Here is a 22,571-nt window from a genome sequence, read left to right on the forward strand (position 1 = left end):
ATATGCACATTGTAATATTGTATATGTAATAACACTTATGGCTTACTTATTACTTACTTGTCTTATTAATTAACAATGTGAGTTAGTGTAAAATGTCTTTTTTTAACCATTTCCAGATGTTTCCAGGATTTTAAACATGATAATTAGTTAAACTGAAACTGTGATAGGGCCATGCTATTATAGAACATATTGACTTGCCCATTAAACGTGGTCTAATCATTTGCGAGGCACTATAAATGTGTGCACTGAAGTCCTTCATCTCCATGGCCACGTACAGCATGAATCATTAATGTTTGATAAAGAAAAGAAGCTGGCTATAAGAACGGCAAGTCCAGCAGTGATACCATCAGTGAGGGAAACTGCCAACGGGATGGATGTAAGGATACAGTGTTGCATGACTAAACTGGACTAACTACACTGTTTCACTCAATAACTCGCTCGACTTTTTTCTGATCTGCTGCCATGGCGATTGCATGCTGAAGATTTCTGTTTTTTTAATTTATTTATTTTTCAGTGATTTTCTGTCACAATGGAAGAAACTGAAGACAGCATTGCAGTGGTGGGAATTGGATGCAATTTTCCAGGCGGTGAGGACACTTTAAGAAGTTTCTGTCAGTCTGCTATTATTTTACTACCTAATTTGATTGTTGTGCGTCACATGGTGTATAGTCAGATCCAGAAGTATTTCGACATGGACATTTTTGTGTTTTTGCACCTGTGAACCACCACAGTGGATTTGAAATCAGTCAAGATTATGAAAGTGCAGACTTTCAGCTTTGATTAAAGGGGTTCGACAAAAGTATTAGATGAATTGTTTAGGAACTGCAGTCATTTTCAGAGGCTCAAAAGTAATTTGACAGGTTGTTACAAAAATCTTGATAGCTGTCCACTGGAACACCCAAAAGATTTGCTCCTGAGGTGAAGGAGGCATTGCTAGGCGTAATCTAGTAGATTCTTAAAAAGACACAAATGGTGGTATACAGAGGCAAAAACTGTACCATTCCCCAAAGAGTATATTAGGAACAGTGAAAAATCTTTCACTATAGTTACATAAAGTTTAAAAAGTGTTTTATATGTATTTTCTCCCCAAAAAAGGAGAGGGGCTTGACAATTTCTGGAAGGTTCTGGTGAATGGGAGAAACTGCTCTGTGCCAATTCCCAAAGAGAGATTTGACTTATGCAGCTGGTATGATCCTGATGACAACAAGCCGGGTAAATCCCGCACAGCCAAGGCTGCTCTCATTGACAGGTATGGCCCCATATCTCCTTTGGATCTGCTTATCTGTTTCACAAATGTACGCCTATCAATACAGTCATATAAACTTTTGTTTGGCATTTTCACACTTCATGAAGTGTTGATTTATGAAATCACACTGCTGCTCCTAATTTGTATTAAAACAGAGACGTATTATTTTTGATGTTTTTCCAAAGAGGGTTTAGTTTTTTCCCCTTTTGAAAATAATTAATTCAAATTGAGCCAAAATGCAGAAGCAGTGTGTGAAAACCTGAGGACACCCCATGATTCAGTAGCTTATAGAATCAACTTTAGCAGCAATAATTTAAAGTTTTCTGCATGACTTTATCAGGCAGGCACTTCACTGTGGAGGAATTTTGGCCAACTCATCTTTGCAATGTTGTTTCAGTTTATTGAGGTTTGCAGGTCTCAACACATCATTTCAGTCTGTTTGAGGTCTGGACTTTGAGGCATTCCAACACCTTGATTATTTTCATTTTAGCCGTTCTGTTGTAGATTTGCTGGGATCATTTTCCTTTTGCATGACTCAAATTGGGCCAAGCTTTAGCTGTTAGACAGATTGCTGCACATTTGACTCTAGAATACTTCGGTAAACAGAAGAGCTTGTGGTTGACTTAATGACTACAAGGTCCTCAGATCCTGTGACTATAAAACAAGTCCAAACCATCATCCTGATATGTGTTTACTGTGTGTTATGGCCAAACATCTCCACTTTGGTCTCATCTGTCCAAACGAGTCCTGTGGTTTGTCCAGATGCAACTTTGCAAACCTAAGCAGTGCTGAAATGTTCTTTTTAGAGAGAAGAGGCCGGTAAACCTTTTCAAACATGCCACAAATGTCTGAACTTGAATATTTAATGTTCTAACTGAGGCCTGCAGAGTCTAAGATTGCATTTCACAGGCTGACCTTGAGGTAAATTTGCTGGGTCTTCCACTCCTGGGACAATGAAAAACTGTCTTGAAAGTTTTCCACTTGCCTATAATAATTCTCACGAGTCATTGCTGTCTTACCTCTCTGACATTGTGTAATCACAAACCTGAATACTTCACACCAACAAACTGCCAAAATATAACTGATCAACAAGTGTGAGGTGCGCAAACTTTTGGATCAGTAAATCAAGTTTGTTTGATATGCAGGGCTTGGCTGCTAGGCAAACAGTTAATTTCTATGGAAGTAGTGAAGATCTTTTTTCACAGATTGCTTCTGCATTTTGGCTTAGTTTGCTTGTTTGTTTGTTTGTTTTAATAAATAAAACCATGGTGTAATATGTCATGTGTTTCAATTCACTTTAGGTTGTATTGACCTATCTTTGTGACCTGGACCAAATTATATTTGTCATGTCCAGATATGTAAAACTCCAGAATAGAAAGAGAATGTACTTTATTTTTCCACGATTTAGGTTTTTCCTTTCACAGTGTTTTACCAAACTGCAGTGTTTTGTCTTCAGCTCCTTTGTTTTAACCTGCAAATCTGCCTTTCATTTGCATTAGTTTCCTTTCTTTTGGTGGAGTATTGCACTGAAATTGTGGACAAACCAAAAATAGAAACTGATTATAGGTTTGTACAATAGAAACAGCTGTACAGCGTTAGAGTCTGCATCACACTGTAAATGCAACACATGGGCGACTGTGGTTCTGGGGTCTGGAAGCTCATCTTGTAAACGGAAGGTTGCCGGTTTGCACCCCAGCTCTGTCTGTCCTGGTCGTTGTGTATGAGGTGCCGTAAGGGACATTATTACTGAAACGCTCTCACACACACTACTGAAATTTTAGCTCTCACACACACTACTGAAACGCTCTCACACACACTACTGAAACGCTCTCACACACACTACTGAAATTTTAGCTCTCATACACACTACTGAAACGCTCTCACACACACTACTGAAACGCTCTCACACACACTACTGAAATTTTAGCTCTCACACACACTACTGAAATTTTAGCTCTCATACACACTACTGAAACGCTCTCACACACACTACTGAAACGCTCTCACACTGTGACAAAGTGGCTAGGAGAGAAGTCATTTGCCATTTGTCACTTGTGTATGTTGTTATTCTGTGTTCTGTTATCTTATAGTCTTTCATAATGCTTTAATGTAAACACAGCACATGTAGCCTTGGCTCTACATACTATCCCGGGTCTGTTTGTGGTAGCATTGGTTATATTCATTTCATCTGTGCAAATGTACTTAAAGTTAAATGTCACTTCATCATTAATTGATTTGAATCTTTCATTTGTTTATGTAGTTTGATTATACTTACCATTGTGTGTTCCTCTGTACTGATCTGAATTATAATATTGCTGACTGTCAAAATTTCCCAGAATCAAATTGAATTGAATCGAATCGAATCGACTCGAATCATGGAACGATAAGTTAGACAGCTTAGTCTTAGTGAGACAGCTGCATTACTTAAAAATATATTAGCCTCAGCATAAGTCAAAATTTAGAATAGCAGGAGATGGGCATTATCCTGGTTATTTATTTTTTTTTGGCATATGTGCTTTTTGTCTTTTTTAGCAAAGAAAAAAATATCTTAAAATCATCAATAAAACCAGGGAGAGAAGGCTTAGCGTTCCTCCATTTAACACAATGGATATGATATTTACTCAAACGTATGATGATGTTAATAATGTCTGAGACACCCAATGCTAGATGATCCATATAAAAAAAATTATGATGTAATTCAAATAGTGGCACATCATTAATATTTAGGGAAATCCAATTTTTTAAGTTGCACCAAATACATTGTGTGATAGGGCATAGAAGAAAAAAAAAGATGTTCTAGGGTTTCATTTTCATCAGTACAAAAAGAACACTGATCCACCTCAAAGCCAAATCTCTTTTTTTTAGAAATTCTGCCACAGGATTAATTTTTTTTAAAGTGTGTTTCTTTAACTTTAGGTAGAATAGGCTATTTCATAAATTTTTAGTATGCTTTATCCAGTGTATATGAAATAACTAAATTGTTAAGATGATTGTCGAGGTCAGACTCTTAATTTGTCTGTTAAACCGATGCGGTTTCTCTTTCAGTCAGACCTCCAGGGCTCAAGCTCTCGCTCCCAGCTAATTTCAGACTCGTATGGCTCTGGCTGACTTCTGATCTCCTCTGGGGGAAAAAGGGAGCTTAATTTCTTCTTCTGTCTTTCTCTTTCTAATTGTGCAGGTGAGTCACTCGGCGTGTGATGACCACCGCCGTCATCTGTAAGCTGCTGCGCTCCAAAGAGGCCATGGCCACGATGGACATCAGGAACTGGCCCCCAGTGCTGGACACGGTACAGCGTTTCATTCATATCCACACAGGGAAATCACGCTCGCATTAAGTACTTTAATTTAACATAAATGCAGGTCGTGCACAGCCGCCTCACAATGCAGTCTGAGTAGTTCTGGTTGCAGATATAAACCTAAAGAATGCACATTAAATGAAATCCTCTGCTGTGATGAAACCTGCCTTTACAGCTCCATCACTCTGTGATTTATCGAAAAGTAAAAACTTGCTGTAGCTGCAAGTCTGTGGAGGTCCCCACCACTGCTTTAGAGAATCAAAGCACCAGGAAGTGGGAATAATTTCTCCTATAATAAGGATTTTTAGGTCCCTGATAACAAAAATGAGCAGATTTTATCCAGTTTGGTAACGTTTACATCACTAGAGAAGAAAATATAGCCACATTATTATAATTACTATGGTTATTTTTGTATTTGATACACATGGAGGTTTGCAGCAGAGACAGAATCATGTTTTCTGCTTATTTTAATGATATTTTAATGACTTTATGTAACAGGGTCATAAATCACATTGTTATAATTACACAAAATGTGTCCTAAACCCCCAAACTGTTCCTTTTATACCTGACTTTTAGGACCTCCAAGCCTGTAGTTATGTTCATTATCAGTTAGAGCCCCTCCTCATTCTTTTCTTCTTCTTCTTTGGTGCAACCCTATAAATACAGTGTACCCCTTTTGCCTCTCCCCTTTTCTACAATTCCCCTGTGGGAGAGGTGGGTGTCATTTCTTTCCCAACACTGTAAAACGCTCATATAATGCATATTTAGCCACCTGGATGTTTCTGATTGTGATTTTAGTTCGATTATTGTCATTATTAAGCCTGTTTTTGTTAGATGTTATAAGTGTGTAGTATGTGTGTATTATAAATGTGTTTTAGGCGCCATAAATGCTAGCTTGGAAGTTGTGGTGGGTTGAGCTAACCCTCTTCCCCACTGTTTGTATTTGGTCGTAGGAGCTGGAGTGGGCAAATGATTTACTTGGAGGCCTTTCTTTCTTTCTTTTACCTTTTTTGATCAGGTATGTCGGATTTTGTGTTGTTGTTTTTGTTTTATCTTATGTCAAATATGTTACGTGTAAATCCATACTTTATGTTCAATGTAAAAATAAATGCCGCCCTTTTCTACAATTCCCCTGTGGGAGAGGAGCTGGAGTGGGCAAATGATTACTTGGAGGCCTTTCTTTCTTTCTTTTACCTTTTTTGATCAGAGATCAGACACAACGCAGGATCACACCGGTTACACTTGGTGCCGCTGACCAGTCACATCGCCAATCCGCGATCCACCCCTCCTCCTTCTGCTGCCGCTGTTTTCCCGCCTCCTCTCCGCAGCTGTGTGCCAGGGTCCTGTGCCCTGCGCTTTCACTCACAGGTTTTTATATCGCGTGTGTGATCGATGCCCCGCAATTTGGCTTGCAGGCATCTCTGTCACGTGTGAACTTAAAGGGCAAATACGTAGGTGATCATTTCTGTCAATGTTTCATATTGTTGCCTCAAATTATACAGGCACGGATTGTAATTTATTTTTTTTCTATTGATATTGGCTTTTACAGCCTGTTTTAATTGAGAGGAAAAAAACAACATTTTATTTTATTTTCTATGGTGTTTTGATTCTTTGATGTTTTTTTTTTCTCCCCACATTTCATTGTTTTGTGAAGTTTTGCATAATTGTGTGTGGGGGTTAGGCTCTTTTTTTTTTTTTTGCTGTTAAATAGTGATATCTCACTTGGACCAACATGTTAGGTGAGGAAACTGTGGATAGCGCTATGCCTGATCTGTTCTCTGCGGGGAGTAATATGACCTTTGGTTTGGGGAGGGGTCATCAGATTGCTCCAAAGTGTTTTGGGAGGGGTAGGCCAGTAGTCCCCGGTATTGGTGCCCACACTGTAGACCAGTCAGTGATGCACTCACCATTAATGCCAGCAGCTAGCTCAACACCAGCTGCTTGCGAACGCCAAACACACACCCAGGCTGTCACTAGTGACATGTTGAGCAGCTTGATTACTGACTTAGCAAAGCAAATTGGGGAAAATATCACGTCCTCTCTTAACTCTATGCACCAGCCAGCCCCCACCCAGCCACAGTCTCCTCAGAATGTGCCCTCGAGCTGCAATGACCAGTCCCAGCTGAAGGTTGTTGTTCAGTCAGACACCAAAGCTCCACCATACTTCAAGGGTGACAACACAGATATATTTCCCATCGGTGAATGGGAGGACATGATGAGATGTTATCTGCATAGAATCAGCTGTGACACAGATGAAGAAATGTTTGCCATATTAATGTCTAGACTGACTGGCAAAGCCAGAGATGTGGTCAAGGTGTCACTTCGTTGCCGCCCTGAGTTGAATCGGAATGATCTTATTACTGCTGTGTTTGACATACTGAGGTCTAACTTCAGCGACTTGACATATTCCAGCCTGCCCATGAAAGATTTCTACAGTACTGTGCCACGTCCAGGTGAGAATGCCATGGATTACTGGATCCGGTTGAACAAGTCTATTGACGCTGCTGATGAGTGTCTCCGCAGGCGCGGCAAGCTGGTAGAGGACCCCAGTAGTGAGGTTGTTTCGATGTTCATTAATCACTGTCCTGACCACAGTCTTGCCTTGTCTTTTCAACTGAAGGCCCCTGAGGAGTGGACTGCAGCTGAGGTTCAGAGCCGTCTGGACAACTATGTGAGGAAAATGAGACAGTCTAGTGTTTTGTCTCATAATACAGCATGTCTGTCCATCCCACATCAGAGCCCTGTTGCTGTTAACAGCCAGCCCCACTCCAGCGGTGCTCAAGCAGTCACAGTAACACATGAGCCAGCCTCGTATCCTATGCCCTCTGTTCCCTCTGCAGCCACATGTCAGCCTCTCTCTTCTGATGGCATGGTAAGTGTGCAGCAGCCCTCTGCTTGTCCTCCTTTGACTCCTCATGTCATGCCCCCATCTTTGCCAGTTTCCGGCCCTCCTCCAGCTGAGCCAGGTGTTCAACAGATGGTAGCACTGTTTGACAAGGTTCTGTCCATGTGCACTGCATCACTAGCCACTGGTCCTAGGTTCCCACAACCCACAGGTCATTCCCATGGGCACCGCAGTGCTCACCGTGCTTCGTGCAGAGTGTGTGGCTCACTTGAACACACAACCCATGTGCATTGTAGGCTGTACAAGCTATGCCACAGCTGCTTTGACCCTGGACACATGAGGCGTGAATGCCCACAGTTGCACCAGAAACCAAGCATTTCAGTCCCTCCTCCCACCAATGCTGCTTTAAACTAGCCAGCCCATGTAACGAGAGGGGTAGCATGGGCAGTGTTGATGAAACCCTCAGAAATGCAACAGACCCAGAAGCCATATATGTTAACTGCTGTAGTAGCCTCTCTGATGAGAAGACAGTTATTATGGGTTCACAAAGAGTTGGCAGGGCTAGTGAGTTGTTTTACACTCCAGTGTCGGTCAGTGGCCGGTGTTCCCTGACAGGCATGCTTGATTCAGGAAGTATGTCATGCACACTAAGTGAAGAGGCTGATAGCAAGCTAAGAGCCGCTGGTGTTGCTCTGATTCCGCAGCATGCCCCTGAAAATGTGGTGCTGGTTGGTTGCGGTGGCCTTCTCACACAACCGAAATGCATCTATGATTTGGACATTGAAGTATATGGGACTAGGTTTCTTGTGCCAACATTTGTGGTTCCTGGGCAAAAAGATGAACTCATCGTGGGGAGCAATGTGATCCGGCCCATCATTCAGAAAATGAAGGCAGATACAAAGTACTGGGAGCTTATTAACTCCGAGTACACTGGCACTGATTGTGAAGACTTCCTGCAGTTGCTGAGCTGTATCTCACGGTGGTCTGCTCCTGTGTTGCCAGATAAAGTAGGTACGGTCAGGTTGCGGAAGAGTGTCACTCTCCTGCCACAAAAAGAATATGTAGTTTGGGGAAAGCTGCCACCTTCTGCCCTTGTGTCTCCAGGAAGTACTGTCGTTGTGGAACCCACGTCAGCCCGTTCCACTCCAAAGAACATAATGGTGGGGCGCATTATAACACCCATGTGGGGAGATCGCTGGGTCCCCATGAAAGTCCTTAACCCAACAGAGAGCCCTGTGACACTTCGTCGCAATGCTAAGATTGCGGATGTCTTTCCTTGTATTGCTGTGGAGGACCTGCCCATCACTCAAGGTCTCTGCGAGACTCTGACTGACCAGCATACCAGTTTTCCCCCCTCATCAGACTCTGTGCCTGACTCTGCACAGCTACTCAAAGACGCTGGGTTGGCTGATATTGACATTGAGGGCTGTGAAGTGTCAGATGGGTGGAAGAGGAAATTGGTGGAGCTTGTGTTGACTTACCAAGATGTGTTCTCTAGAGACAAACTGGACTTTGGTGAGGTGAAAGACTTTGTCCATCGTATCCACCTCACTGACGACCGCCCTTTCAGGCTTCCCTATCGCAGAGTACCACCGGCTCACTATCATAAGTTGCGAGAGGTCCTGTCAGACATGGAGATGAAAGGCATCATTAGTAAGTCCACCAGCGAATACGCCTCGCCACTGGTAATGGTTTGGAAGAAGTCAGGTGACTTGAGGATATGCACTGACTTCCGCTGGCTCAATGCCAAAACCATTAAGGATGCTCACCCACTGCCCCATCAGGCTGACTGTCTTGCTGCCCTTGGTGGGAATGCTTTCTTCAGCACCATGGACCTCACATCCGGGTTCTACAATGTTCCCCTCCATGAGTCTGACAGACGGTACACGGCTTTCACTACACCTCTTGGCCTGTATGAGTACAACAGACTTCCCCAGGGTCTATGCAACAGCCCAGCATCTTTCATGCGGATGATGCTCAGCATCTTTGGTGACTTGAACTTTTCCAGCCTCCTGTGTTATCTTGATGACCTGCTGGTGTTTGCACCTTCAGAAGAGGAGGCCCTAAAACGTCTTGAGATTGTTTTCTCTCGCCTGAGGACCAGCAATCTGAAGCTGGCACAGAAAAAATGTCACTTTCTCAGACGCTCTGTGAGGTTTTTGGGTCATGTCGTGGATGCTGGTGGTGTCTCAGTTGATCAGGATAAAGTGAGGGTTATCGCCAGTTTTCAGAAGACTGACCTTATGGATGGTGACGGTTGCACCCCTTCTCAGAGGAAAGTGAGATCCTTCCTTGGCATGGTGATGTTTTACCAGCATTTCATTCCAGGGTGCTCTCGTATTGCGAAGCCGCTCTTTGCTCTAACTGCCGGTCAGAAGAGGACTAAAGGCTGCCACGGGAGTCGGAAACTGGGAACCTTTCGCAAGCTCACCCCTCAAGACTGGACTCCTGCTTGCGAGAAGGCATTTGAGGGACTCAAAGGTGCACTCCTCAGCTGTGCGGTGCTGGCACATCCTGATTTTGAGAGGCCATTAATCCTTTCGACTGACGCTTCCATGGATGGGCTGGGTGCTGTCTTATCCCAGGTGCCAGCTGGTGAGGAGAGAGCAAGACCTATAGCCTTTGCTAGTAAGTCTCTCAGCCGCAGTCAGGCCAAATACCCAGCACACCGGCTTGAATTTTTGGCTCTGAAGTGAGCTGTGTGCGATAAGTTCAGCCACTGGCTCAAGGGTCACCGGTTCACTGTCTGGACTGATAACAATCTTCTCACATACATTCTGACTAAGCCAAAGCTGGATGCCTGTGAACAGCGTTGGGTCTCTAAGCTTGCACCATACTGCTTTGAGATCAAATATGTTCCTGGAAAGCTGAACATCGTGGCAGACACCCTGAGCAGGGAACCGTTTGTGAGGCCTTTGGCCCAGCGCCTCCTGTCGGAGCCCTACTTTGAGCTGCTAGAGCAAGTCAGTGATGTGAAAGATGCTAGTGTCCAAGATGCCTTCCGTTTGACCTGTCAACCTCAATCGATACGCAGTGCTCCACCCTCTGCTGTGCTTGATGTGTCTCTGTCAACTGATGACGTGTCTTCTCTCATATCTTCCCTCTGTGAGTGGGAGTCTGCTTCTCGCCAGCGTGCAACATCCCTCGCTGGTCACCTGACCTCCATTAGTCCACCTGACTGTGATGTCTCTCATGCGCTGTCCCATGCTGATCTCCTGTCTCATCAAACAGGGGATCCTGTGATCTCCAGAGTAGCCCGCTATGTTGAGCGTAAGCGCAGACCCTCCAGACGTGAGCGCTGTCATGAGAACCAACATACGTTGCGGCTCCTGAAACAATGGGATAAGCTCACATTCCTCAATGGTGTCCTCTACAGAGTTGTGAGGGACCCACTGACCAAACACAAGAGATTCCAGTTTGTGGTACCTGACTCCCTAAAACAAGTGGTGCTGTCTGGCATACACGACAATGCTGGTCATCAAGGTCAACCTCGCACACTCTCCTTGGCTCGTCAGCGTTTCTTCTGGTATGATATGGAGAAGGATGTGCGCGATCATGTGAGAAGTTGCCGCAGGTGTGTTCTCAGCAAGACCCCAGAGCCAGCAGCTAGGGCCCCGTTGGAAAGCATTAAGACCTGTGCTCCACTGGAACTTGTGTGCATTGACTTCTGGTCAGCTGAGGACAGCAACAACAAGTCTGTGGATGTCCTTGTGATTACTGACCACTTCACAAAATTAGCACATGCATTCCAATGCCCGGATCAGACCGCTAAGAGAGTTGCTAAAAAGCTCTGGGATGGATTCTTCTGTGTGTATGGCTTCCCTCAGCGCATTCACTCTGACCAGGGAGCTAGTTTTGAGAGTGAGCTGCTTGCAGAGCTTCTGGTTTTGGGTGGCGTTGCCAAATCCCACACTTCACCATACCACCCCATGGGTAATGGTACCACGGAGAGATTTAATCGCACCCTTGGAAACATGTTACGGTCCCTCCCCCCCAGATCTAAGCAGAAATGGCCGCAAATGATACAGTCCATGACGTTTGTGTATAACTGTACAGCACACGAGACCACCGGCTTTGCGCCATTCTACCTGATGTTTGGGAGGGTGCCAAGGTTGCCAGTTGACCTCATGTTTCGGGATGTCCTTCATGATGACACCATTTGTGACTATGATACCTATGTCAAGTCACTGATGGATGACTTGCGCTCTGCCATGCTCCAAGCCCAGGAACACAGCACAATGGAGCAGAGACACCAGTCTGACCAGTACAACAGAAAGGTGAAGGGTCTGCCTCTTTCACTAGGGGACCAGGTGTTGTTGGCAAACAAGGGAGTCAGAGGAAAAAGAAAGCTCTCTGACAAATGGGAACCCATTGTGTACACGGTAGTCGACTTGGATCCTGCTCTTCACATCTGCCGTATCAGAGACAAAGAAGGTCATGAGCGTGTGGTGCATCGCAACCTGCTCCTTCAAGTTAACTTTTTGCCCTTGGACACAACATTGAATGACGATGCTGCACATCCTGCTGTGAGCGTTGTCAGTGGCCCCCCTGAGTCTGAACTGGATGGGTCTGTGATATCTTTTGGGGGCACAGGAGCTGTACTTCCTGCCACCTGTACTGTGGATTCTGTCTCCAGCATTGGCGAGTGTGATGACCGCACACTATCATGGATCCATCAGCAATCCGCCGCTGACCCGGTCGAAGATGGCGTTCATGAGACCCCTCCCATAATGGGTGTTCCTGATCTTGGTGGGCTGGCTGTTGATGGAGCCTCCCCAGACTCCCCTGCTGCTTTCCCGTCCCACAGTTTTCATTCTCTTGAACCTGAAAATGTGGACGTGGATCAAGGACTTACCACACGTTTTGGTAGAATCATTAAACCAGTTCGTCGCTTGATTGAATCAATGGCTCAACTTGAAACACTCCTTGGTGTTGAACCTGTTCAAGCAGCGGTTATCGATGTGTGAATTTGTTTATTGCTGTATGTCGTCCATTGCTATTGTTTTTGGTAAAGAATAATAGAGGCACAGAGTTGATTGTATTTTGTCAGTCTGTGCAGTCTGATGGTGATGCCCATAGATATTATGGCCTGTATTGTGTGGTGTAAATGGCACCTCATTTTGTCTATAGTGTGTCCTGGGATCTTGCTAGGCGCCGAGCGGGTCTCAGGTCTCTTATCCTCCTTGGAGGAAGCTATGTTGCTGATCTAATTCATTGTATATGTGATGTGAATTTGTTTGAGGCCACTGTATCTGTTATTGTGGGTTTATACATTTTATTTTATTTTATTTTGTTTTTGGTGTACTCTTTAGTATTTTGTGTAATTCTTGGGGGGTGAATGTAACAGGGTCATAAATCACATTGTTATAATTACACAAAATGTGTCCTAAACCCCCAAACTGTTCCTTTTATACCTGACTTTTAGGACCTCCAAGCCTGTAGTTATGTTCATTATCAGTTAGAGCCCCTCCTCATTCTTTTCTTCTTCTTCTTTGGTGCAACCCTATAAATACAGTGTACCCCTTTTGCCTCTCCCCTTTTCTACAATTCCCCTGTGGGAGAGGTGGGTGTCATTTCTTTCCCAACACTGTAAAACGCTCATATAATGCATATTTAGCCACCTGGATGTTTCTGATTGTGATTTTAGTTCGATTATTGTCATTATTAAGCCTGTTTTTGTTAGATGTTATAAGTGTGTAGTATGTGTGTATTATAAATGTGTTTTAGGCGCCATAAATGCTAGCTTGGAAGTTGTGGTGGGTTGAGCTAACCCTCTTCCCCACTGTTTGTATTTGGTCGTAGGAGCTGGAGTGGGCAAATGATTTACTTGGAGGCCTTTCTTTCTTTCTTTTACCTTTTTTGATCAGGTATGTCGGATTTTGTGTTGTTGTTTTTGTTTTATCTTATGTCAAATATGTTACGTGTAAATCCATACTTTATGTTCAATGTAAAAATAAATGCCGCCCTTTTCTACAATTCCCCTGTGGGAGAGGAGCTGGAGTGGGCAAATGATTACTTGGAGGCCTTTCTTTCTTTCTTTTACCTTTTTTGATCAGAGATCAGACACAACGCAGGATCACACCGATTTACATTTAGAAACCAGAAGCCTGATTGTTTGTTTTTTACATTGAGACAAAGTTTACACAGAAGGACTATATAGGGTCTTTTTTAAAGTAACTTTCAGGGATTCAGGATCTCTGAAGAAAAACGATCAATTTTTATTACTTAGAGATTTTTCAACATCTAACAAGGACAGAGGAGGACAAAGCTAAATTGACCTGATTTTTGCATAACTTTAAGAATTTGAATGTGAAGAGAAGAAAAGATCCATGAACGTAATGATTCAAAGGGTTCAAATATCTTTGAATTTATGTGCTTCAATATATTTTTCGGACTGATGAAAACAGAAAAAAGGTTAAGTATTCTGAAGAGCGTAAGATTATGAAAAAACTAGAGATATGAAATATCCAGATTTTAGAGGCCCAAAGAGGTGAAGAGCAAAGCAGCAAACAGAGAAAGCTTTGTAAAGTAGCTTTTTTTTTTTTTTTTTCTTAAAGGTGTGTAAAATCAGAGGTTCAGAAACAAAATACAGAGCTCAAGAAAATAGAGTTTACTGTGGAAAATCAGTTTACAGTGACATGCTAAGCCCTGTGGGTGTGTATCGTGTGTTTCAGGCTTTGCAGCGTCAGCAGAGAGTGAGCGGGACGTCGGCTGGGGTCGAGTGTGTGTTTTCCTGAAGAGACTCGGGAAGAAAGCCGACAGCAGGAGCCTCAGTTTGGCTCACTGTGATCTGACGGCTACAGACCTGCTGGAGCTTGGTTAGTTGGTTGTAGTTAACTAAACTTATAGTTTATTAGAGTTGAGTTCCTACTCACAGACAACTGAAACATATTCACATTTGGAAAGCTGATTGTATAAATTTTCGTTTGATTAATCTAAAGTTGTTCTTCTGTGTCTGAAAACACTCACTCCCACTTACTCAACCTGTGTTGTCATCTGCTGCTGTGGCCTACAGTAGCAGAAGACAACACTGCAACTGTAACGAAACTGATTACAGCATTATTTTTAAAACCTTTAGTGAATTCAACGTTCTTCAAGATTTTTCAAGCATCCACAGAAACTTTGATCGTGTGCTAAAAATGCTAGTAAAGCTGACATCCATCACGAACAACCCACATCATCCTCTGCATGAGTCTGTGAGCTGAGCAGATCCTTGTCAGAGACCAAAACACCCTCACTGCAGGAAGGAGCACTTTCACAGATCATTGATCCCAACAGCAGTTAGACTCTATAACTCCTCAATCACGCTGTCATGAGTCACTGGACATTTACCTGGTGTGCAGGTATATGTGTATGTATATGTATACATGTGTATATTTAGTCTGTAGATGTGTGTGCAAGTACATGTCTATACTTATAGATACTTTTAGATATCTATTGCTTAAATAATAATAGTAAGAATAATGAAATTTATTTCTTGCATTTCCACAACACTCTATCCATAGTCACATACTGTGTATGCTACTGTTGTATATAGTGTATTATCTTATTTATTTTGTAGTTGTTTATATTTTATTTCTATTTTTGGATTTTCTTCTGCTATCTCTACCTGAGCTGAGGTAACGCACAAATTTTCCTGCCGTCGATCAATAAAGTCTAATCTCCTCATTGACTGCATTTCTGATGGAGATGAGACTTCATGCAGGACAGAGGTGAGAGGCGTGACATCACGGTGCCGTGACAACAACCTGGTGCTTTACATCAGCAAAACCAAGGAGCTCATCGTGGGTTACAGGAAACCAGCAGTAGCAGAGGTGGAGAGAGTCAGCTGCTTCAGATTCCTAGGCATCAACATCAGCGAGGGTGTCATGCCATATTAAACCATTATACACCTTAATAGTAAAATAAAAAATGTGTTTAAATTGCATGAATTAATATTTATTAACGTCTCTTTTTGACGTCATGCTATGATAATGACCGCCACAAACAGAGCGTCCTCCTGTAACCATGGTTACGGGAGTTTGTTGCAAGAAGTGTTGTGAATCTCGCTGAGACGGGGAACCACTGAGAGCCTCACATGAACCAGTCAGTCAGATCGCTGTCTCCACTTCTCCTCCTCCTCCTTCGTTCCCTTTGTTTTTTAAGTACCTCATATATGTTAGGATTCTTTAGCTAGTTAGCCACCACATTAGCTAGTTAGCCATCACATTAGCTAGTTAGCCATCACATTAGAAAACTGCTTCGCAGCACAGCTGCCGGAGTCGCGGCTTTTGTTGAATCAGGCGTTGGACCTGCTGGAGGAATGCTCTGCGATGATGGTGGAAAACAGCCGCCATTCAACCCATTTGAGAGCTTCAAAGAACTGGCTGCAGGTATGATTGAAAGTTTGACAACACCGACGTTGATGCGTCTGTGATTTATTAGTGATCGCTCACTTGTGTGCACGCGCATGTAGGTGAACGCTCGCGGCATGACGTCACATAGCTCAGTTCCTTTCTGCTTTGATGTCACAGTACGTGCCTTTGATCTTGCAGCACGTGACCTCCACTTGAGTCCCTAAATAGGGGTGAAACAGCGGGCTTTATACCTGAATCTTGCATTTTGCATTTTTAGTTGTCGTACGTTAAATGTACAGACCGCGATCTTCCCTTTCTGAAAGCTTTCTGAAAACGGATTTCCAAAGTAATTGTAGCGAAACTAAGTCATTGACAATGTCTTTATCCACTGTTAGAACCCCTACCCCCATTAATTCAGAGCCTTTTTCACCTGCTATCAGTTTCGATAGGCTCTCTGGATTACAGTGGCGCTTGATAGAAAATGGGATCTGGGACTCCGATGTCCAAGTAGCACTGGCTGATATGATTACTGATGTCATTCAGTCAGTTAGTGCAAGCACCATAAAAACTTTACTTCTAGGAGGTCAGGACCAATTAAATGATGCATCATTCCAGACATACCTTAGCATAGCCGTGACAAAAATAAGCCCCGTATTGGGAGACTCTTTCTCAACCAGCTTTGCTGCTGCTCTTAATGTCACCCATGAGGAGTGTGAAAGCGCTGTGGTGCTGACACAGATGATTGAGCAGGAGATCTCAAATAAAGTCAACTCGGGTTGGGTTCTAGTCCCAGAAAACCCAGATTCTATTTATGTCACCAGAAAAATAACAAACATAAAAAACCTCAGATGCATGGTTTCTCATGCTTTCTCATGTCTGAAGAGTTATAAAGGTAAGCTGAGCGGCCTGTTCATGAGGGGGGCTTTACCCACTTCCTTTAGTTCAAGTGATGAGAGTCTTGAATCCAAGCTCTCTGAGATGGGAACAATTAAAGAAATAAGTATGGCTCTCATGAGGTGGAGTACAGACAGAGAGATAAGTAAAGATGACCAGGACTGTCACATAGAACTGCAACCCGTGGAGGAAAAAGAAAGTGATGAGTTTGCAGAAGCTGAGGAGAAAGCTCAAAGTGATGTTGAAACAATCCTCAACAATCTGAATTATTTACATGATGAAGATGATGCAGATAAAGCTGCAGTTGACATTGTAAATGTGTTAATTGCTAACATTGAGTATCCTGATGCAGAAGATATCACATTAAGTGAGAAGTGTAGCTCACCCAAGCCTGCTTTTGATGTGGACCTGGTGATCAAAAAGGTGAAAGACTTTTTTGCATCATGTGCCCTAATTATAAAACCAGATGAAGTAAAACAACACTTCTTCAGGTTTGCTAAAAAGGAATTTGAAAAAATGAACAGTGAGCTGAAAGATCATTTGAAGAAAAGCAAAGGATTTTTGACCTTTCAGAGACAACAGGCAAACTCCCCGGAGAGTGAGAGAGCTGACTCCAGGAAAAGCGAACACATGAATCCCTCAGAAATTCCCAGAAAATCACCAACCTTAGAAACCACAGTTGAAAGTTCTTCTCCGCTCAAATTTACAACGGTCGTGCCGGTTCTGAATAAACTGTTTAGTAAATTAACCCAGGCAGGACATCTTGACCTGACAAGTAAGGAGATGTTTTCAAGGGAGTTGACAGAAAATGTGTACGGCCATGTCGAGTCAACATATCCAGCCCCCACGATGCAAATGGGTAAAAGTCTCTCAGACTTCTCTAAGACTTCACAGGGTGACTGTAATGTACCCTCTGCTCCTGAGGTGCCATATGTGCTCGTAGAAGATTCAGTGGAAAGGTTCTTACAAAACCTTCTTTTCTGGTTGGAGAATGAAACTTTAACCCAAACTATTATAAATGACAAAATTTCTGGTGCCGTGGAAGATATAGTAAGAGTGCTGACCCCATCAAAGGAAGAAGTTATGATTGGACCAGATGCTGGTGAAACAAGCGACAGACTGTTTACATCACGGTCAAGTCCAGTTACTGATCTCACCAATCAGCCAGTCTGTGTGAGTGCAGAAGACCCGAACCTGGTTTCAAATACAAGCAGTGATCAGGCATCAGTCTCTGACACTGACCCAACAGAGGGTCAAAGTCAGCCAGCAACCTCTGAAAACCCAGAGGAAGAACTGTCAGAAACATTAGTGTCACCTAATGATAAGCTAATTGCCAATCAATTTAGTACTCTTCTAGCCACAAGAATCGCACAAAATTTACACGAAAATACCAGAAATCTTCTGGATCCAGAAAAATTAGAGTTAGTTATCAACCGTCTGACAGATTTGGTACTTTCTGAAGATAGATGCACCGAATACCTAAAAATTCTTAATAATAACAGGGTTAAATTAGTCAAGGCCACAGCTCCAGACAAGTTCTTCGATGTAATGATATCAGAAGATTCATCTTTTGACGACACTATTCTGATGCATCCAGCAATGAATCTCGGTGATCAGGCATCAGTGTCTCACACTGAACCCACAGAGGGTCAAAGTCAGCCAGCAACCTCTGAAAACCCAGAGGAAGAACTGTCAGAAACATTAGTGTCACCTGATGATAGGCTAATTGCCAAACAATTTAGCACTCTTGTAGCCACGAGAATCGCAGAAAAATTGCACAAAAATACCAGAAATCTTCTGGATCCAGAAAAATTAGAGTTAGTTATCAACCATCTGACAGATTTGGTACTTTCTGAAGATAGATGCACCGAATACCTAAAAATTCTTAATAATAACATAAATAAGTTAGTCAAGGACACAGCTAAAGGCCTTATCAAGGAGTTTGGATCTGCAGACAAGTTCTTCGATGTAATGTTGTCAGAAGATTCATCTTTTGACGACATTATTAGAAAGATCATAAGAAAGAATCTAAGTGTCTTCATGAATCTTTCAAAGAAATCCAAACTTGCCAGGTTTTTTTCAGCAGTGTTAAAAGGTTTTAAGAATTTGTTCAGCTGCTGCTTTAAAGGCAGTACTGATGACTAAATTGTCATCTTGATTTTTTTCAAATACCTCTTTTAAAATCTTAAAGCAGTCTGGCCTCAGAGTTAACATCTGAGGTATATTTTATTTTAAAACTATTTCATTCGACTTTAGTTAGACTGAGAAATATTCTTCATCGTGTCTCCTCGTATTATCGTTACCATCACCCCCCACCGGCCGAGGCAGATGGCCGTCCCTTCTGAGCCTGGTTCTGCCGGAGGTTTCTGCCTTTTACAGGTAGTTTTTCCTCCCCACTGTCGCCAAGTGCTTGCTCATAAGGGATTATTAATTAATTGGGGTTTTCTTGCTGCTACTGTAGGGTCTCTATCTTACAGTATAAAGCAACTTGAGGAGACGGTTGTGATTTGATGCTATATTACAAATATTAAATTCAACTGAATCTTAAAAACATGTAATATAGCATCACATCACCATCAAATATAGAAATGAAAAATAAAACCAAATAAAAAACCAAACCTACATTGAAAACTGTTTGTGATTTGTCTTGTGCTTTCAAAATATATTGTCAAATATGAAAAGCTGCATTTATATGCTCTGGTCATTAGTGCTGGTATTTTAATGTAAGCAAACACAAGGAACATACACCGATGTGTAAGTACTACAGATGAAGATGCAAAGAAACCATGAAATAATTAATGAAATAGAATGAATGTTTATGAATAAAATAAACAACTGTAGCACCGTCTCAGTCTCGTCGAATCGCCCCTCTGCCTCTTCCATTCTAGCATCAACTCTTCTTAACCCTCGTCTAATATGTGCATGTTGTTTGTTGTTGTCTTTCCTAAAGTCACGAAGCTCTTTCGGGATGTTCAGGAGGCTGGGCTCGTCTGCATCCATGCCCTCTTTGGCTAACCTTAGCTCGGAGAGTAGCTCCTATCCACGTGGCTTTTCTCTGCCCCTCACATCAGAGGGTCTGCTGTTGTTGGCTCAGGCTGTGAAATCCAGCTCGACTCTGACTCACATCTACATCTGGGGAAACCACCTGGAGGAGCCTGTATGCCAGGTACACCCCTCAGATGTCTGTTTCCTAATGCGGGCTGAAGTCCTGTTGCCGATCCTGACGGTCTGGGGCCTGCCAGTCAAAAAGTCATGTAGCCAGTCACAGAAGGTGGGGTGCAGGCCGAGTGTTGCCAGCTTGTGAGTGAGTTTGTGTGGGATGACAGTATTGAAGGTGGAGCTGTAAGTTCAGTTGAAATATAAGTACTTTATAATTAAAGTAACACACAAATCTTCAAAAACTAAATCAATCACAACATTAAACTCACCCTGTTTTTGTAGAGAAGGTGTTCAGGCTTTTTCATTATCTCCTGAAACCAGCTGCATTGGATCTTCATCCTTTTTCACTCAGTGAAGTCTTTCCTTTTGTTGTCATTCCTCTGCACTGGAAAACCAAAGTGTATGAACACAGGTGAATTAAGGGATATTTTTCTAAAGCAGATATAGAGTGATTTTAAGAAATACACACATATCTCTGCTTGTTGTTAGGCTAAAAGCTTGATATAGACATAACAATTTATAACATGTCTGCAGCCTCCCCCACAAGGCACATAACACCCCTGCACACCAGCACTGCACCTATATTATACTTTAATCAAGATATAGTTACGATTTAATCACAATAGGTCACAACAGTGTCACAAACATTTCCCACATACAAGAAATGATCTGCTCAGTATGGCTGTTACGTCCCCAGGCTAGTCTAGGGGTTAGAAGGGACTAACCTGGCTGTAGCTCAGGTGGCAGAGCAGGTCAGCCACTAATCAGAAGGTCGGTGGTTTGATCCCAGGCTGCCTCCTGGCTGCATGCCAAATATCCTTGGGCAAGATACTAACCCCATATTTGCCTACTGGTGGTGGTCAGAGGGCCCGGTGGCGCCTGTGTCCGGCAGCCTCGCCTTTGTAAGTGCGCCCCAGACCTGCTGGAGCTTGGTTAGTTGGTTGTAGTTAACTAAACTTATAGTTTGTTAGAGTTGAGTTCCTACTCACAGACAACTGAAACATATTCACATTTGGAAAGCTGATTGTATAAATTTTCGTTTGATTAATCTAAAGTTGTTCTTCTGTGTCTGAAAACACTCACTCCCACTTACTCAACCTGTGTTGTCGTCTGCTGCTGTGGCCTACAGTAGCAGAAGACAACACTGCAACTGTAACGAAACTGATTACAGCATTATTTTTAAAACCTTTAGTGAATTCAACGTTCTTCAAGATTTTTCAAGCATCCACAGAAACTTTGATCGTGTGCTAAAAATGCTAGTAAAGCTGACATCCATCACGAACAACCCACATCATCCTCTGCATGAGTCTGTGAGCTGAGCAGATCCTTGTCAGAGACCAAAACACCCTCACTGCAGGAAGGAGCACTTTCACAGATCACTGATCCCAACAGCAGTTAGACTCTGTAACTCCTCAATCACGCTGTCATGAGTCACTGGACATTTACCTGGTGTGCAGGTATATGTGTATGTATATGTATACATGTGTATATTTAGTCTGTAGATGTGTGTGCAAGTACATGTCTATACTTATAGATACTTTTAGATATCTATTGCTTAAATAATAATAGTAAGAATAATGAAATTTATTTCTTGCATTTCCACAACACTCTATCCATAGTCACATACTGTGTATGCTACTGTTGTATATAGTGTATTATCTTATTTATTTTGTAGTTGTTTATATTTTATTTCTATTTTTGGATTTTCTTCTGCTATCTCTACCTGAGCTGAGGTAACGCACAAATTTTCCTGCCGTCGATCAATAAAGTCTAATCTCCTCATTGACTGCATTTCTGATGGAGATGAGACTTCATGCAGGACAGAGGTGAGAGGCGTGACATCACGGTGCCGTGACAACAACCTGGTGCTTTACATCAGCAAAACCAAGGAGCTCATCGTGGGTTACAGGAAACCAGCAGTAGCAGAGGTGGAGAGAGTCAGCTGCTTCAGATTCCTAGGCATCAACATCAGCGAGGGTGTCATGCCATATTAAACCATTATACACCTTAATAGTAAAATAAAAAATGTGTTTAAATTGCATGAATTAATATTTATTAACGTCTCTTTTTGACGTCATACTATGATAATGACCGCCACAAACAGAGCGTCCTCCTGTAACCATGGTTACGGGAGTTTGTTGCAAGAAGTGTTGTGAATCTCGCTGAGACGGGGAACCACTGAGAGCCTCAGATGAACCAGTCAGTCAGATCGCTGTCTCCAGTCTCTTCAGGAAAACACACACTCGACCCCAGCCGACGTCCCGCTCACTCTCTGCTGACGCTGCAAAGCCTGAAACACACGATACACACCCACAGGGCTTAGCATGTCACTGTAAACTGATTTCCACAGTAAACTCTATTTTCTTGAGCTCTGTATTTTGTTTCTGAACCTCTGATTTTACACACCTTTAAGAAAAAAAAAAAAGCTACTTTACAAAGCTTTCTCTGTTTGCTGCTTTGCTCTTCACCTCTTTGGGCCTCTAAAATCTGGATATTTCATATCTCTAGTTTTTTCATAATCTTACGCTCTTCAGAATACTTAACCTTTTTTCTGTTTTCCTCAGTCCGAAAAATATACTGAAGCTCATAAATTCAAAGATATTTGAACCCATCATTATGTTCATGGATCTTTTCTTCTCTTCACATTCAAATTCTTAAAGTTATGCAAAAATCAGGTCAATTTAACTTTGTCCTCGTCGTTTGATTAATCTAAAGTTGTTCTTCTGTGTCTGAAAACACTCACTCCCACTTACTCAACCTGTGTTGTCGTCTGTTGCTGTGGCCTACAGTTATGA

General features: G+C 42.6%; 1 protein-coding gene across 1 annotated transcript in view; it reads left to right on the forward strand.

Annotated features, from left to right (window-relative positions):
- Positions 1-460: 460 nt before the first annotated feature.
- Positions 461-22,571, forward strand: part of LOC148101488 (uncharacterized) — a 40,366-nt gene continuing 18,255 nt past the window's right edge. The window contains 2 exon segments of the mRNA XM_087846270.1: positions 461-587; positions 1,096-1,249. Coding sequence (XP_087702396.1) covers positions 530-587; positions 1,096-1,249 — 212 coding nt within the window. The 5' untranslated portion in view covers positions 461-529.

Source organism: Neolamprologus brichardi, chromosome 9 (assembly GCF_056152115.1).
Source record: "Neolamprologus brichardi isolate AB-2024 chromosome 9, ASM5615211v1, whole genome shotgun sequence".
Lineage (NCBI taxonomy): Eukaryota > Metazoa > Chordata > Actinopteri > Cichliformes > Cichlidae > Neolamprologus > Neolamprologus brichardi.